We start from the raw sequence: 17,623 nt of genomic DNA, 5'->3' as shown, positions 1-17,623 counted from the left end.
GAAGAAGAAGAAGGAAGAAAGAAGAAGAAGAAGAAGAAGAAGAAGAAGAAGAAGAAGAAGAAGAAGAAGAAGAAGAAGAAGAAGAAGAAGAAGAAGAAGAAGAAGAAGAAGAAGAAGAAGAAGAAGAGAAGAAGAAGAAGAAGAAGAAGAAGAAGAAGAAGAAGAAGAAGAAGAAGAAGAAGAAGAAGAAGAAGAAGGAAGAAGAAGAAGAAGAAGAAGAAGAAGCCTATTACCCGTGCTATCGAGATTTATTTTGATCACATGTCGAGGAACTTGTACATTTGTAAACTTTACCAGGCCTTGTAAGGGTCAGTTGATGTGTTGAATTTCCCCTAGGAGCACCAACTAAGAGACCTGAAAAAGAGCAAGAAATATGAATTGAAATATTTGAAATACGAAAACACATGAACTTATGGACACTGTAGTAAATTGGTCAAAATCGTGGCAGTGGAACGTCAATAAATGAATCTGGCCGATAAAACATTTAAGTGCCTCGATCCTCACTCCCTTACACGACTGAGAGTACCATACGTATACACACAGAACACAATGTGTAAAACAATGTTATGTAAATCATGGGTTGTAAAAAATACATGGCATTTTGTAAATATTACACAACATTCAGTCAAAGTATACGTATGCATACGATAGAGGACTACCGAAAATTATACTAAAAGTCCACTTAGTCATTTTTACATGATTACAAGTAACTTTCGCCAAGCGTTAATCAACGGATGCAGAGTTAGATAATGCAACCTAACTTGTACAAGTTTGTAAAGTAAAGTCATTTATCGTTACTAAATATACTAGTAATCCACCGTCATACACGCGCAAGCCACATACAGTTCGCTACCACACGAGCTACAATGGCATGGAAAATCACGTTAAAGGACTGGGCCAGGAAGAGTTGATTGACAAATTCGAAGGTAAGTTTAGTTATTCTGTAAGTGAACGTGACAATACTGAGAAATGCTCCCAGACTCACGACTAAATTAAATAGAAGACTGCTTTTGATTCGCTTGCGTTACGTAGACCTAACGTTAAATTTATACATTAAGTTATATAATAGGCTAGCTGCTGTTTGTCATGGTCAACTCATACTTGTCAGAGAATCACGGACGAACGGAGGATTTATACTGTTACTTAGTACATTCTATTCGTAAGTTTAGTTACGCCTAATCCTATAACTTAGTGTATCCTTCTAGTCCTTCTTACATAGTAGGGCTTATACTTAGCAGTACATTTTAAAATGGCCTTGAGCATTGGCCTATCGTAACGCTGATACCATTTTTTTTTAGAGTAAACATATTCATGTAATGCAATTTATAATTACTGGTTTGCCATTTTAGCAGGTAGCAAGTATGCCATGTGGAGCTGATGTGGATTGCTGATACTGATAGACCTAACTAAGGCTCTATAATCTGGTAGTGATCTAGCCCTTATCATAGCAGTGTATGCAGAAATGATGACCGAAATTTCCCCAACATTCCTGAAATATTTGTCAAAATCCAGCAAATTACCGGCAAAAGTACTGAGTATATATACATACTATACAGACACAGACTACACTCTCCTAAAAGAAAAACAACTCATAACTCAATTTCATCCACAATTGGTATCAGAAGAAAAGGACATTTTATAGACAATCACAAAGAGTAATATAAAACAAGATGTCAACCCAATTCCTCGACTTTTAGTTAATTGCTCATAGACAGAAGAGATGACATTTTGGATTGTTGGCATATTTGCATATTTTTGGCATATTTGCATACAGAATGAGCTCAAATTGAAAAACGGTCATATGATCTTAAATTCTGAACTTCTCACCTGTCCATTGATATATAGGTTCCTGTACAAAATATTCTAAATTATTGTAATCTACTAACTTACATTAAAAGAGACACCCCCATCCCCAAGACTGCATTATCATCTCATGAGTTTACAAGGAGTTAAAAATTCTGAATGTTTACCACTTTGAAAATCGAAGCAAGCCAGATATATGTAAATGTGTCTGCCACCATGCGTACCTGTACTTTAGGGCTAACTTTAACTTAAGCTGTGGCTGTATGCAGTTGGCACACTAGATGTCTCGTTTTTTCTTTGATTGCTTCTATAATTCGGTTAGTTGGTATAACACTACTGTCTGTGGATATCAAGGAAACTTATGTACATATAATAAATTCAACAATAACCATATGTAAAACAGGGTGATTCTTTATTTTAAACTTATTTGTTGAGCTGGGAAAACAATGCTGCAATCCGTTTGTTACCACATTTGTTTCCTGAGAGACGCAAAGGGGCTAACTATCTGTAAAGGAATCATGTGCAGCTTTCGTAGACTTCCATTGTGTAAGTTTGCATGTCCTTGTGCCCACCACATTTGTTATTATGTCAGTTTGTGTTTGGAATACAATGCGAAAATTTGATGCAGATATTTTATCTTAATGAATGAAGAATATTTATCAACTACTCAATTACTAGTAGAGAGTAAATTTCTCAAAGGTACTGACTTTTAAGATGAATGTATTTAATCCTCGGGAGATATGATATGGTTGAAGAACATTGTTTTCCATCCATCCAACACTTCGGCTTTTTTTTTTTTTGCCAAAGGCTCGAATAATCTATGCAATGGTGATGTCCTGTGTGTGAGATGTCTGCTTGAATACCTGATATCTCAAGAATCCTAGATTAATTTGAGTTGATACATGGCAGAATGGTGTTCCCTGTTGTTTTCAGTGAAGATATCTTGTATAGGAATTAGGGGGGCAGATGGGGGGGGGGGGTGGGGCTTGATGTGAAAAACTTAAAAAGGCAATTTCCAAGTAGCTATACATGACATTTACTTAATATTTGGTGTGGAGCGTTGGTCCATCATCACTATGTTTCCACTGCCATTTTCGGCTTGCTAATTAAATATTGATGATGGGCGGGGCCAAATAAGAATTTTTCTGAAATTAGCATGTAAATACAAAATCTATTTATGTTTTGGTTGATAGTCTAGTATAATTATAACCATTAACCCAAGGATGGTCCCTGTTGTTTTTGGTGCAGATATCTTGCATAGTAATCAGTGGACAGGGTTTAATGTACCACAGGTCTTTATTGTTATTATGACAGACATTACAAAATAGAACAGCTTGAGAGTATCTCTTTTGAAGGTCCTTGCTTGATAATTAATTTTTCTTACCACTTGAATCACTAAACGTTTACTATTTTCGGATGCAGATGTCACGTTTTTGTGACTGATACATGCCAATAAATGCCTATGAACCATTTAGGTTTTTACACAGCCTTATTATGATTGGAATATATTTATCTTTTTTTTTGTTACTTAGTAAAGCACCAACTTGCAGTTCTATTTGCAAAATATTTCAGAAAAGCCTCAGCCATATGTGTTAATTCTCGGAGAAAGCAAAATACATCCTCAGCAGTCATTTGTGATCATCGAGAGACATGCCCGCCCTACCTCAGAGGACATTTATGAAGGCCATTGATGTGTGTTTCAAATCATTATATGTGTTTAATCTGGAATACCAAAAGGCATGTCTTGGTGCATGGGAATTTTTCCAAAATGTTGTTTATAAGTTGCATGGACTGGCAGTGTGACGTGCAACCAGATTCGAGATTTTCGTGCTGACTGTGTCACCAACAAAGACAAGGTAATTGCAGTGTAGCAGTCGTCATAGTCAGCATTCCACATGTTTTCACATCTCAAATTTCACTTTGATGTTTATTTTACAATTTGTGTTAAAAAGATTATATTCTTTCATTTCGCCACTACTTGCTTTGATTGGTTTGCATGATAATTCAAATTAAACTAATAATGAACAAATCACTCTGTATCTAAAGTTGTTGCTTGTTTTAAATTAACTTCAGGAAGAGTTGTTTCTTTGTCATTACATTTTCAGACCCGTCACATCGGATGACTTGAGGGATTGTTGTTATTGTAAGAGTGTTTAGATTCGTTGTGCTTAATACTCAGCAGTACAATAATAAATCCAATCAATGTGATGATTGTGTGTTTAACATGGCGAATGTAAAATTTATTACACAAACAGTAACATGAAATTGATATACTGTCATAGCATTCAGTGTCACAAGAATGCTCAGTTTAATGCAAATATGTTTCATGTCACAAAGTTCACTATTGTTCCATTTTCTTTCAAGAAGATTATATCGGTTCATTTCATTCTTCATTCTTTATTTGGTACTGGTTGATTGTTGACTCTTAATTGAAATTAAACTATTATCTCTGAAGCAGATTATGAAAATACTGCTTATATATGGGTGACTATAGGAAAAGTGTTATCTTTGTCATTTTCGTCATGGCCGACAGTTGATTATGATTTAAGTTTAGCTTTAAAATGATGTTGACTATAAACGTTGCAAGAGGTGGGGTATTTATGTGAAAAGTGAAGGCAAAATAATTTCGGTGTTAACTGGCTACCACCAACTATTCAAGATCCTTCCTCTTACTTGAGGATGTATAAGTATTGTATCCATTAGTATCCATTGTGCTTAATAGTATTACATCATAATCCTGTCAAAGAGCTGATAGTAAGTTTAATTTGTTGGAACAGTACTACAGTGCTCAATTATATACCAGCATGTTTAAGTTGCAAAGCTCACATGACATATAAGATTATGTTTTTTTTTTAATGTTCATGGGTTGATGTTTTGCAATTGAACCTAAAGTAACTATGAACAGATCATTTTATGTATCTTTGCAAGAAATTTTAGCTAATGCTGCAGGTAGAGTTGTATCTTTGTCAAATTTTGCAATCAGACAGTTGATTATGTTAATTTTGGTGAGCTTTCAAATATCTTACTACATGTCGAGGGAGTTGGTTGAAAATTCGACCAAATGTTTTTTGTACATGCATCTCAGACACATTTAAATTTTCGTAAGCATGCACCTTTAAGAGATAGTACCTCTTGTTCATGTTTTTGTTATTACCTTTTGTTTATGTTTTTCTTATTTTATTTTTTTTTCTATTATAGGTAAAAGTGGTATTTACATTGCTGAAAGATCTCAACCGTTTGAAAGTATGCTATCAATGTAGTTACGACCGCCTATTGCCTAATGTATCTGATGCAAACTGTCATCCATAACTGGACACAAAAGTTAAAATATCATGGCTGTAGTTCACTATTCATGCATGATTGTAGATGTACGGGATGCTAATATTTTTTTCCCAAACAGGTTTGCAATTGTGTGAAAAAAGTCGCTCATGATTGGTCGGAAAGTTACGTCATCACCATAGAAACCTTCAATTCGAGGTTACCAAAATGTCTGCATCCATTCGTTTCAACGAAGATATACCCGTTCAAAATTACCCTAAGCTTTTCGTATCTTTGGAATCAGTCTAGAAATATTTAGCACACTGATTTGTCATGATTGAATGAGCTATTATCTATGTTTGGTCGAAGATTTCTGTGAAAGTATTAATCGATAACATCGCACAGTGAAAGTTTCGTACAGGGTGCATCAAATGTGCTGTAGGCCTTTATGTATTATAACTGTGTACACAGTGCAGTGACGGAAATGTATCATACTGCAGACTATACTGTTTTGCGTATATTCATTCAAGACACAGTCTCGATGCAAGGGGACTGGGGTTGAGAGCGGATCAGTCGTTTGGTTGTTTGGTTTTCGTGTCCAGGTTCTTTCCTGGGTGACTTTTCTTAAAATTATACATTCAAGACTCGTGAACTCGCGTAATGAAGTTGATTATTTGCGTACCCATTTCACGAAACGACTTCCGATTTCAATAGAGTGGCTCACGAATCTTAGATAACGTACCGTAAACACAATGGAATGTAGCGTATGTATCATAAGTAAGGTCAACATGTGATCCAAGCATTACAATTAAAGTAAGGGCGTTTGAAGGGAAACCCAGTAACTAGATTTAATTAATTGTCAGTGTGTTATTCAGTGTATGTCTTCGAACTTCCAGGCGTTCATTATTGGTACTGACGTAACGAGCAATCTGATTGGCTGAAAACTCTGTAATTGCAAACCTGTTTGGGAACAAAATATTCCCGTACGGGATACCCTCTTCAGTGTTGTAATAAAAGGTTGAATTCATCAAATGCTCTGAATTATTTGTGTTGTCATTCCTTTTTGTTGTCTCTTAACTGTGCTCTTCTGTTGTGATCGATTTAATAAAAAAAAAAATGCATCAAGCTGCTTTTAATAATTAACCTAAACATGTGTAAAACGCTTACTGAACGGGTGCTACGTAGAAATCGCTGGCAAAATATTACATACTAATTTTGTAGTTGCGTTACATGCTGATCATGTAAAACTTTACCAAAAAGCAGTTAGTTAAATTTTACCTAAATGTTTTAGTGTTCTTATTTGACATGAAAATCAAGTAAAATTGTACTTTAACCTGCGTAAAAAATTTCTGAGTGTAAATAACTCAGAAGCATATACTGAGTTTAGCTGTATTGGGTAAACATATAACAGAACCCCTGCAATTCATGAATATGATTATAAACATGGCATTTGATGGCCCCAATTTGGTGTTGCATCTGAGATGCTGGCCTAATTTGTCTTAGCTTGTTAGCAGCCGGGCCCGCCACTTAAATTAACGAGCCTCGGATTTTACAGCCATTTTCATATTTAAAAATGGTACTTTGACAGACCCTTCGAATTAATAGGTTAACCATATATGTCAAGAAAAGACGTTTGCGAGGGAGGGTATAGGGTATTTTCCTGCAATTTTTTTTATTTGGGTCATTACACTTGGATTTACGTCCTCTGTGTTGCTCTTTGGAGAACCATTTCGCCTATAATCCTTAGCCAGTCTGTTAACGAATAAACAACACACGCACCGCATTACGTGCACAATGTTATTGTGTATTAACAAAACTGATGGATCACACTATTTTGCTTAAGCAATTTAATAATGAGTCTCTTAGCCAGTTTAGGATTCCAATCAGTAGGTGGGTTCCATCCGAGGTTGTTTTTTTCCCCTGACCTATACTGTGGCATACTCCATATTGAGTCTGCATTAATCCTACCGAGTGTTCTTCCTCGGGAAAAGCGCCACAAAAGCATCAGGAATACATCATTTCGAATGTTTTTAAAAAATCTAGTTTTTGTGGCTTTGATGTTGGAAAGCATGAATGCGAACATATGTGAAGTGCAAACATTAGGTCAACTGAGGCAATTTTAGAGCACTTTAGGCCTCCCAGGAGCAGCGTATGAAAACGGTAAGTTACTGCCTAAAGATGTTTGTTTAGTGACGAACATTTAAGGCTCTTACAGCTCATAATTGTCATGGTTATGATACGGAACATTGGTAGTGTCATGAATGGTCAATTTGTCAGCTATCCAGTGATGGGTAGACTTTAGCTTATGAGAACTTCTACAAGGACCAAGAGACCACTTTACTTTGACGATTTAATGTATAAGGCAGTGACGCCATTGTATGAGGTATGCTATCTTATTGATATGACAAAAAAGGCCAGCTGTACCGTCCGTTTTGCAGAGGCATCATTAACCTTCATACTACACTGATATCAGATGAAATCAAAGATCAAAACAAATTACAAAGATAGATAGTAACCAAATGTGGTTTCATCTGGACTAAATAGGCTAGTTTCCATCCCGTGTCCTGCTTTTGTGTTTCACATTTAGTGACACCCTACATACTGCGCTATAGCATCGTTCAGCCAGGCCAACAATTAACTTCGATTACTTTTTGGATTACCCGCACGGGAAAGTATGAAATTACAGCTTCATTGATAGGACAAAGAAATGCGGTCACATAACCTCCATACTACAGGAACTGCATTGGCTTCCTATTCAGTAGCTAACAAAGTTCAACATTTTATGTATTCACATAAACGTCTCCATGGTGTGGCTCTGGTCTATTTAGAGGAGTTGTTGAGTCGTTGATTCGCAAGCAGTAGCTTGCACAAAACCGCAAACGGGGAAATATATCTGACGCAATCTCTCACTTGGAATAATTTCTAAAAGTAGGCGAGCTTTCTCGGTTTGTGTCCTAACAGTGTGTCACGCAAACTTCTCTTGATTGATAAACTTTAATTGTTTTAAATCTAAACTTGAGGCTCCCGTCTTTACAAAATATTTTCATCAATAACTTCTGTAATTGGAATTGCAGACATTCTTTATTAACTTTTCATAATTCTTGTATCTTATTTAACCTCATTGTTAGTTGAAAGTTCTCTGTATATGCTTACATTTTACTGGTGTTACTTTTATAATTTCATTGTTTATTACATTTTGTTGTGATTTCATGCTTGTAAGGCGCGTTGTGATGTTACACATGCATGTGTTTGATGAGAATATATTAACAAATCAGTCGTTTTTAGTCGATGTGTTATTGAACCGTTTATCTAACCGAATATTTTAGATATATTTGAGTTTATGGTCGATACTGACGATTAATTAATTAAAATTCCCTGTGATAGTTAAAAGATAGTTTATGTCCCCAAATGCCAGGCATACTGAGTTTGTAGTATCGTTTCAATATGCATGTGAATGAGTGCAACCATTTATTATTCACATATACAAAGGACAAGAAGAAACAAATAACTATATGCCGATGATACTCACTACGTATTACTGCCCAGGTCGCGATACTGTAGTACTGTGTAACCAAAATATTCTCCATCCTCTCCATGGTAACGTGTAGGTTTGGTTATGTCCAAATTACATGCATGGCATTTTCCGAAGATAGACAAAAACATTACTATTAAGATTTGTGGAGACGTCATTCTCGGCAACCTGGATTTGAGGCAATCTTAATTAAAAAACAAAACAAAAAGGGATGCACCAACCCGGATTCTCTTTTCTCTCAGTAAGAATTATATAAACACAAAATTAACTCAAACATTCAATGTACACATATAGTAGGCCTACACTGAAAACATTTGGTTCGATGAAACATGTTGTCTGAACGGATACCCTGATTCATTTAAGGAACAATATAAACGTAACCCACAGTTGCTTTCGTAGTTGAATACGGAAACAACTGAACCAAATTGATATGGAACGCCAACCTGATCACGACTGAAAATGATGATATAATTGTATATGATTATATAGTCATTTTAAGCTATAATAATGTACTGACCATTATACGATAATATACTGATTAAATACGATAATATACAGAAGATACGCAATGATAACCAAAAAACCTACACGATGATAATAAGAATCTACACGATTATAATAAAACAGTATATGATTATAATAATAAGAAACTATATGTCTATAACAAGAAATTACACGATGATTATCTAAACTGCTTACGATAAGGAGAGATACGTCTGAGATTTTGGACATTTTAATTAAAGAATTCCATCTGACTTGCTGGCAGCACAATTGTTAGTTCCTAATCAGTTGCCAGTTGATTCGTCCCTAGCAAGCCTACTTTGGTATAAAACAAAATTGACATGAAAAAAATGAATTTCGTGTGATTTTGTCAGAGAAGTGTGAAAAATTCCCTACCAAGCCAGCACCTCGTACGGCAACACACCGATGACCAACTTTAGAAATCAACGTAGGCCTACTTACTATACTACCCCTACTATACTACCGAACAATACTACATCAGTGGAAACATGATAGACTATGGGGAATACCGTCTAAAACCTTTCGAATCTCGACTTTTGTGACCCACCTCAGGGATGGGTGGGGACCTGAACTTTTCATATGATGTAGACTAGGTGTTCCTATGAAATAATTAGAGCGATCCCACGTTCAAGTGTTGCACATTAACGAGAACGGAACCGGTCATTGACGATGATTAGCAAACGACTTGCGCAGACAGGCTACCTTTGGTTTGTGCACTGCCTAGTGCCTATACACTAAACATTGTGTGTACTCTGTGAGGAAGTCAAGAAGTATACGAACGCCGAATGAAAGTGAGCCGCAAGATATGAATGTGGACCACAATGCCAGGATCAGGTTTAATGGAAGTTCAATGTACTGGACGGAGGCTTAGCCTGTGCAGTAATAACATGGACAAAAATTAGCTTAATCTCATAACATTGATGTTGGTAACTGCTGGTCGACCTCTTTCACAGTGTGGTCTTGTTTCGTTACGTATACAGAGAAGTGAAACGAAGGTCGATTTTCTTTATTTGAATACGGCACCAGAAAGTAACGTATCAAGAGATGACTACAACACCAAAAATATTACCCTTCCCCTGTCCACAATTGGTCAACAATTTCAGGTCTCCAACGGGTGTAACATCCCGTCTATCCTCTCTACTCTAACCTCGGACCCTCAAGCTTCCCGTCATATTACGCACTACGGTTCTAAGGGTCCCAAAAAGGCCACCTCCAACGGAAAGTGATATATTTGGTATTTGACAGTGGCGGATGATTAAGAAACTATTTGGGGAGCAAATTAGAAAACTTGTGTCGGCGTATGAAGTATAGCCTAGTAACCTTTTAAAACGTTTGCCATTAGTTTAAACAAGTACATTCCATGTAAAATTTTGCAGCCTGTGCATGTATACTTTTATATGAACTTTCTTTATTACAGAGGGGAGGGGCGTTTCACCTCTATAGGCCTAGTATGCCTCGAGCCCCAACAGAAATCCTCCCTAAACAAAAATGTATACTACAAAGTTGACAATCATCAACTAAGTGACTCTTTCATGTTTAAACCATAAGGTGATATGTGCTTCGGGGTATGATGCAGATCAAGTAATAGTGGGACATGCAATCAGTATGCTGGGGGTGGTGGGCAAGGGATGAAATGCTTCAAATGAAATGCTTCAGGCGCCCTGTGAAATGCTTCAGATTCATGTTCCTTCTAGCCTGCCCCAACCTCTGGTCAATGACAATGACATGTGTCCCTTTTCAACAGTATCACTTGGCAATAACCAGCCCCCCTCTCCCTCTCCTCGTACAGAAAATTACAGGGAAAACAAAGCGACAGCATGAAAGTTCATAAGTATTAAATACACTTACATCCTCGGTGCCTAAAATTAGGTACAAACTTTACATCTTACGCACATGGTTAAGTGCCGGACACTATGGTAACCTTCATCTATATAGGCAGCAAAGGTTTTCCAAAATCACTGTCATTGATCAATGTCTACTCTTGTTGATCAGGTTACATTGTATTAGGGGTCTACTGTGGGGTAACCTCACTTCAAGCAACATTTACCATTCAGTGAGGGCAAAGGGATCTCCCAGTAACCCTCTTACCACACCTCCGATATAAGTATACAGTAAGTATTTAGACCCTTCTGATTATCGTTAAAATTTTGCCAGTTTAAACCACACAATGACTTCAGTGTGCACTGTATGATACAGCACACCTCTACTTATCAAGTACTGCATCGCACACTTCACCTGGAGTATCTCCTATTGGCATTATGTCACTGTGGCAGTCACATTTCTTGAATGCATTTTAAGGGGAAAATATATCGAGGATAACATTCTTAGCTAAAGATACAGAGAGCCACAAATGCGCAACAAACATGATGAAAGTTCAATCACTGTAATCATTCGTTTAATGTTTCGTATTACTGTTGCTTTTCTATGACTCGTTTTTTTTTCAATCTTCAAGGGTACTACAGACAACTAACATAGAACATTTATTACTGCTGAAAGCGATTATGGGAAAAGACAATTTTCTTCAACCCCTCCCCCAGGAGGATCTACCCAATTTTGATAATATAAAACCGATTGTAGGCCTTGTAGCAGCTTCCATGGTAACCAGGGGCGGACTGGGTCTTAAAACCGGCCAGGCCATTTTTAAACGAGACCGGCCCATTATTCATTGATATGATACTTACTAGTGATCGCCGTCCTGAGATTTTGTTTTTGAAGTTAAGGAATGCCTAGATGCAAAATGGTGCTATATTTCTCAATTTTGTAGGTTACAATAATCCTTTAAAAAAGACCCAATAATAATTTCCAGAAGCAACACTTGATTAAACTGAGGAAAGTTAAAAACGTAAACAAAAATAGACAAAAATATATGTTTTAGATTTTAATTAGTTTTTCAAGCATTTTGTGACAACATGTGATAAAATTCATGTCTACGAGAGTAGGAGCCTACGCAGTTCGCTGCTACTGGCAGCCACACCATTAATGATATTTTTAGTGTCAAGTTTGGCCAAGATCCTTTTTTCCACAGACACAACATGAACGCCTCAAGATGTTCTTGTGTCATTGTATTGATTCTCTTCAAGGCAGAGAAGCACGTTCACATGCCACTTGTGACACAAGTAGCGTTAGCAGCAGCTTGTAGGCAAGCCCGATGCTGTTGTAAGCATCGGTGTAGCAGCAGAGAGGACAGTCTTTACATGACTGATTCCCACAATTAAAAATATATTTCTACACAGCCCGTCTGTATTCTATTAACTACTGTGAAAATGGGATGTAATTTTTACCAGGCTCCCCAGCCCACCGACCCATCGGGCCACCGGGCATTGCCCAAATGCCCGTGTGGCCAGTCCGCCACTGATGGTACCGCACTTTCTTTACAACACATTCTTGGTTTTCGATGTGCATTGATCAGCAAATCATGGTCTTATTTGCAGTCAGCGAATCTCCCGATTACTCAGCCTCATCGCTTCAAATGCCACCGCCTTTATCCACTCGGCCACAGCACCGGCTAATAACTTTGTTTACAGTGTTGTACACGTCAAATTGGCTCGAGCTCACATAAGTTAGCATGATCATATTTTCACAGGAAAGGGACATGGCCTAGACACTATTTTCAAAATCATTGAACATTGAAATACTTTTTTCTTTCCACACACAGTAGCAATGTATAGCACTAAGCATACTAGTCACCGTCGCCACTAGTTCCATGTATTGCACTGGTACTTGATACCGTCTTTAGGTACATTATTGAAACTGAAGCTCGGGATTGTCGTTTGTAAACATAATACCATAATTAGTTACAGCACAAGGCTGGGATGTAATTTATGAACAATGGACGTGTGGTATGGCCTAATCAGATCAGCCTACGATTATGAAACTGAAGACAATGGCACAGCAAAATCTAACAGTGATGCAGCTCTTGGTCATATTCTCGAAATCGACCACCCCGCTTGAATAAAGGATATAGTACAACAATGGTTATATCATATTAAATATTTATATTTCCCATAAAATAAAATGTGGTTCACTGATGAAGCATGGGATGGGGGAGGGGGAATATGACGTGTTCTGTTTCAGCAACTGAATTTGATAGTTAATAGGAAAGGTCGATGCTGTCAGCTAGCGATCCAATTAAGTTTTTACCTCCTCCGAAGACTTTTATACATTTTTGGTGGTTCGTGGACTAATATTTCAATGTCGTATCATTAATAGCTCCATTTACATATAACTTTATTGATAAGAGATTCCTGTATACATGTAGGCTTAGAATGATCTCATAGAATACCTTAGGTTGCCAAAATCAAACGGCTGTATTGCAAAGTATTATTCCCGTTCGTTGTATTATGCTGTCTTTCAGATACCGTACATACGGGATCCACTCCTGACCAATCAAAGTCCAAGCTACTCTTACATAACTCCGCCCATGTATAGTATCATTCTTCGGAGACGTGATATACGTAAGCCTTAGAGCGACTACTTGCTACGCGGAAGTTACTAGTGGCGCAAATATAATCGCACATCTGAAAACATTTCAAATTCACTGTGCACTTTGCATTATATTGTTTAATGCCAGGTCGTTGGTAACTCGTTTAGATCATCTTGTGAAGAAATGTTTGAAGAAATATTGTGTATTAAAATATAAAGTTAATGTCTTGAATAATTACTAATAAATGATTAATTACTAATACGTACATTCAAGAGGGTGTCAGTGAAATGACAAGTCTATATTTGTTTGTCAAATTTTAAAGCTGGTATTAAAGAGCATTCGGAAATTAAATTTTCGAAATTCTTAGTAAGTATGGGAAATAATTTCTTTTGATTAAATGGTAGGTTTTCATTTTACTTTCAATGCCATATTTGTATACGTGTTACAATTTGTACATGACGTACCGGTTGACTGCCCTGGCTAGACTGTGCAGTAGAAATAAACAATGTTTGCTTCAGTTTTAAGAGGCAAATCTTGGCCATCATGTTCAATGTTGATATATCATACAATGTGCACATGGTGTACCGGTCTGTGTTCGTTTTGTTTGTGTTGTAATACAAAAAAAAAGAAAACTTGATATAGAGAAAAGAAAACACACAGTAAAACACAGTAAAACACAGTCACATAGGGGTTAACAGAACTGGGAAAGCAAAAATTATCATAATGCTCATAATAAAGCAGAAGTATACGAAAATTATTTGTTGAGTAGATAATGTTTAATATGTTATTTTATAAAATAAAATTGATTTGCTATTCCTCATGTTTTCTCTCAAAAATTTCAGAGGGCGACACCAGAACATCTAACCTAAGAATGACTCAAAGGAGTCATGGAATTAGGTGCTTGTAACATATTATAAGAACTACTGTTGTATGAATGAAATCTATTGTCGTATTGAAAAAAATATGGCATATATCTAGGATCATATATGAGAAGCAGATAGGGGCATTCCCAAGAAAGGTATTTATCTAAGGACAAAATATAATTTACCACACGAGTGTATGTAGTTGAAATGAATATATATAAAACATGGTGCACATTTTATGTGTTCAGGGCCTTAGCATATGAGATGCACTTGGAACATCTCAAGAGTTACTATGTATATATATGGACTACATTTGTCTGAAATCCCAAAATATCATTCTGACCACTACATATTACATATGATCGGAATGTACTGGGTAAATAGTAGCTAAAATTTGGTATTGATATTACCAAAATGCAATCTAGTTTCACTATTGGATATGCTGAGTGTAATGTGTTCCAATCTTTTGGACTTATAATAAGAATTTAACATGTAGCCTGAGGTAAAGTTAAAGATCCGAACAAAAACAAAAACTTAGACATGGAAATGAATTATTTTATTTTATTTTATGAATATGAATAAATACATAATCTGTACTTGCATATGTATTTCTGTCAGCTTCAGCAGACTGAAGTTGCACTTCATATGTTTTATTTTTCTCTCAAACACTGAATGTCCATAACATGTGTAAACATAATACATGCAAGTTTAATTACATGTCTTTAGTAATTAATCTTCATCTGAACTCCTAACATCAAAACACATCGAATGTAGGAAAATATATATTTACAATGAGGATGATATCCTTGTAATAAAGTGTGCCCACCAGAAATATCAATTAAATTGACTATAACTTATCAATCTCTTATGAAGCAAATTTTATAAGTATCTCATTCATGATTGCTGCAAAGGCCCAGTCCCGCTCACACAGAGATCAAGCAATGATATGTTATTGTTATAAAAAAATTATTATAAAACATGTTAAAGCAAACTTACGAATGGATAAAATGATAGGAAGACCCCCCACCCCACCCTTACAAGTGAAGTCGGTATCAACAACACGAGAAACACTCTCCGTCAAAAAAATCCTGGCTCAACCCTGTAAAGTAAGTGACTATAGTTATTGCTTTAAAACAGTTTGGAACAACATTGTATTATTCATGACGAAAGTACAATAATTTGGATCACCTGACTTAAACAGCGGGATAGTGTCGTCTGTTACAAATAACATTTAAGCTGGTCAGAACACGACGTTAACTTATTAATATCACGATATATGCTATAGTGCAAAGTTAACCCATTTTGAACCGACCAGAGTAACGTTGCTGCAACCAGGGATGTGTCTAAACACTTCCCTGTTGTAACCTAAAGATTCGTCTTTTACCGTCACGAATTGCTTTTAGTTTGATAGACCGGGAGAGCCCGAAGACCAAGCAGAGAACAATGCCCCAATTAACGCAAACTGCAATTTGCTAAGGACTCGTCTGTGAATTTGGTATGTCTAGTTTGCGAATTGGATAATGGGGTTTGGAAACAACGTCCTTAACTCCATAGCTGCGCTGAAGTGATGACGAATGGGTGGTGTCTCCCACAGTATTTGAGAAAGTTGTCACAAGTTAATTGAAGTTCGCTCGTCCGTCCGGTGGGGAAAATTAGTGGCGGTCCCGGGAGCAGGAATGGGTGCGACAATTATACGCATTCCTCGTTATTATCTGAAACTGATCGCAATGAAGATTGATAGCAGCAAGTCTTCATCCATATCATCACTTCGATATAGTTAAGAAAGACCTTTTGGTGACTTCCTATTCCACTGGGATTCAATTAACTAAGCATATATCAACTAGATTAATATAAAAGTCCGCAGTACACAGTACACTTTTATTTGGTTAACGTATCTTGTATAGTGCATACCATCCAGAATACGTCCATATTGCGGTGCATTAGAACTACAAGTTCAGAGAGACGAAGAGGCCCGTGACGTGAATCACATGCCTTGTTTGACCAAGGTTGAATTAAACTTGGTAATAACAACTTTGGTAAATTTACGATGCATAACATTGATTAAGTATGTAAGATATCGTAAGTAGAGGAAGCTGAAACAAATAAATGGAAGATAATGTTTCCAACTCAATTAACTTCTAAAGCACTATTGGAATGTCCCTCCGAAAGTTTCGGAGGATCTGTGTTTTTCTGCTCTTCTGTAGATTCTGAAGTTACAGCGGTAGATTCACATTTCACCCCCATTTCATCTTTCAACGAACGTTTAAAGAATCCAATCTGTAGATCAGAAAGTAGGCAGAATAGTAAGGGAAGCGGTCAGTTTAGAAGTGAGGGAGACATTGTGTTTTTTAAGCGAGCGTGATTACTAGAAACTGGAAGTCACACCTCAGCAATAAGGGAGATTTTCAGTTTTTAAGTGAAGAAAACGTTCAGTTTTCAGAGAGAGAAACTTTCAGTTTTTGGTGATGAGTCATTCAGCTTTAAGTTTCATGCAACCACTGATAAATAGGCCTAAAAGGAGAGGCAAAGCGAACATTTTTTTTCGCATGTTTCATAAATGGCGATCAGTATTTTTGTTTTAAAAAACATCTTAACATCTTTAAGCCTAACCCATTGGAAGATCATACTTTAAACATCACGTGTGTCGGCTATCATCTTATGAACGTGTGGTACCATAGAAGTCGGTGGATTCCGGTTCTTTCCATTTTGATATTTTTGTGGCAATTGTAAGCGTTTTACTACTGAAAGTCATGTCAGTATTATATACAGATACCAAACATTTCATTGTTTAAAATGGTGACCGTTGGACCGATAACTACACCTCAACTCTTCAATTGCGTGAGGGTAAGCCAAGCAGGATTTGTCATGTAGGATAGGATGTTAAACAATGTTCAAAACAACGTGAAAAATTCGTGAAATAGGTACATCATGCGGACTTTGAGTTACACTGAAGTGCTTAAAACAAAATAACTTTAATCAAAACTAAACTCACCTTCCAAAGTAGACCTACTGCAGCCATTAGAAACAGCATACCCAATATAATAGCTAATAGAATTACCCACCACTTGGTTGGCATTGTCCCCATAGTTCCTGTGTATGCTAGTGTTGAGATCTTTGTGTGAAATCAATAATACATAAGATAAACAAGTACATATACATATATATAGATATATATATATAGATATATATATATATATTTATATAAATATATATATATATATT

At 36.5% G+C, this 17,623-nt stretch overlaps 2 protein-coding genes across 10 annotated transcripts in view; both read right to left on the bottom strand.

The window, feature by feature from the left end:
- The window catches only part of LOC139958900 (integrin alpha-9-like), a 49,300-nt gene extending 40,337 nt beyond the window's left edge, over nt 1-8,963 (bottom strand). For 2 of the 7 annotated variants that reach the window (XM_071956330.1, XM_071956329.1), the window contains exons 1-2: nt 8,591-8,963; nt 295-353 (exon numbers count right to left, since the gene is read on the bottom strand). In XM_071956330.1, the coding sequence (XP_071812431.1) occupies nt 295-353; nt 8,591-8,751 (220 nt within the window). In that variant the 5' untranslated portion in view covers nt 8,752-8,963. Of the gene's footprint in view, nt 1-233; nt 354-8,590 lie in introns of those variants that run through there. The other 5 variants (XM_071956331.1, XM_071956333.1, XM_071956334.1 and 2 more) reach the window with 3 other exon arrangements.
- Nucleotides 8,964-14,948: 5,985 nt separating this feature from the next.
- LOC139958899 (integrin alpha-4-like) overlaps nt 14,949-17,623 on the bottom strand; it is a 31,929-nt gene continuing 29,254 nt past the window's right edge. For all 3 annotated transcript variants that reach the window (XM_071956326.1, XM_071956325.1, XM_071956328.1), the window contains 2 exons: nt 17,394-17,513; nt 14,949-16,678 (listed from right to left, as the gene is read on the bottom strand). In XM_071956326.1, coding sequence (XP_071812427.1) covers nt 16,529-16,678; nt 17,394-17,513 — 270 coding nt within the window. In that variant the 3' untranslated portion in view covers nt 14,949-16,528. The remainder of the gene's footprint in view (nt 16,679-17,393; nt 17,514-17,623) is intronic.

The sequence above is a fragment of the Apostichopus japonicus genome, chromosome 18 (assembly GCF_037975245.1).
Source record: "Apostichopus japonicus isolate 1M-3 chromosome 18, ASM3797524v1, whole genome shotgun sequence".
Taxonomy (NCBI): domain Eukaryota; kingdom Metazoa; phylum Echinodermata; class Holothuroidea; order Aspidochirotida; family Stichopodidae; genus Apostichopus; species Apostichopus japonicus.
The sequence above is the reverse complement of the archived record's forward strand: the minus strand, read 5'-3'. Positions and strand labels throughout refer to the sequence as shown.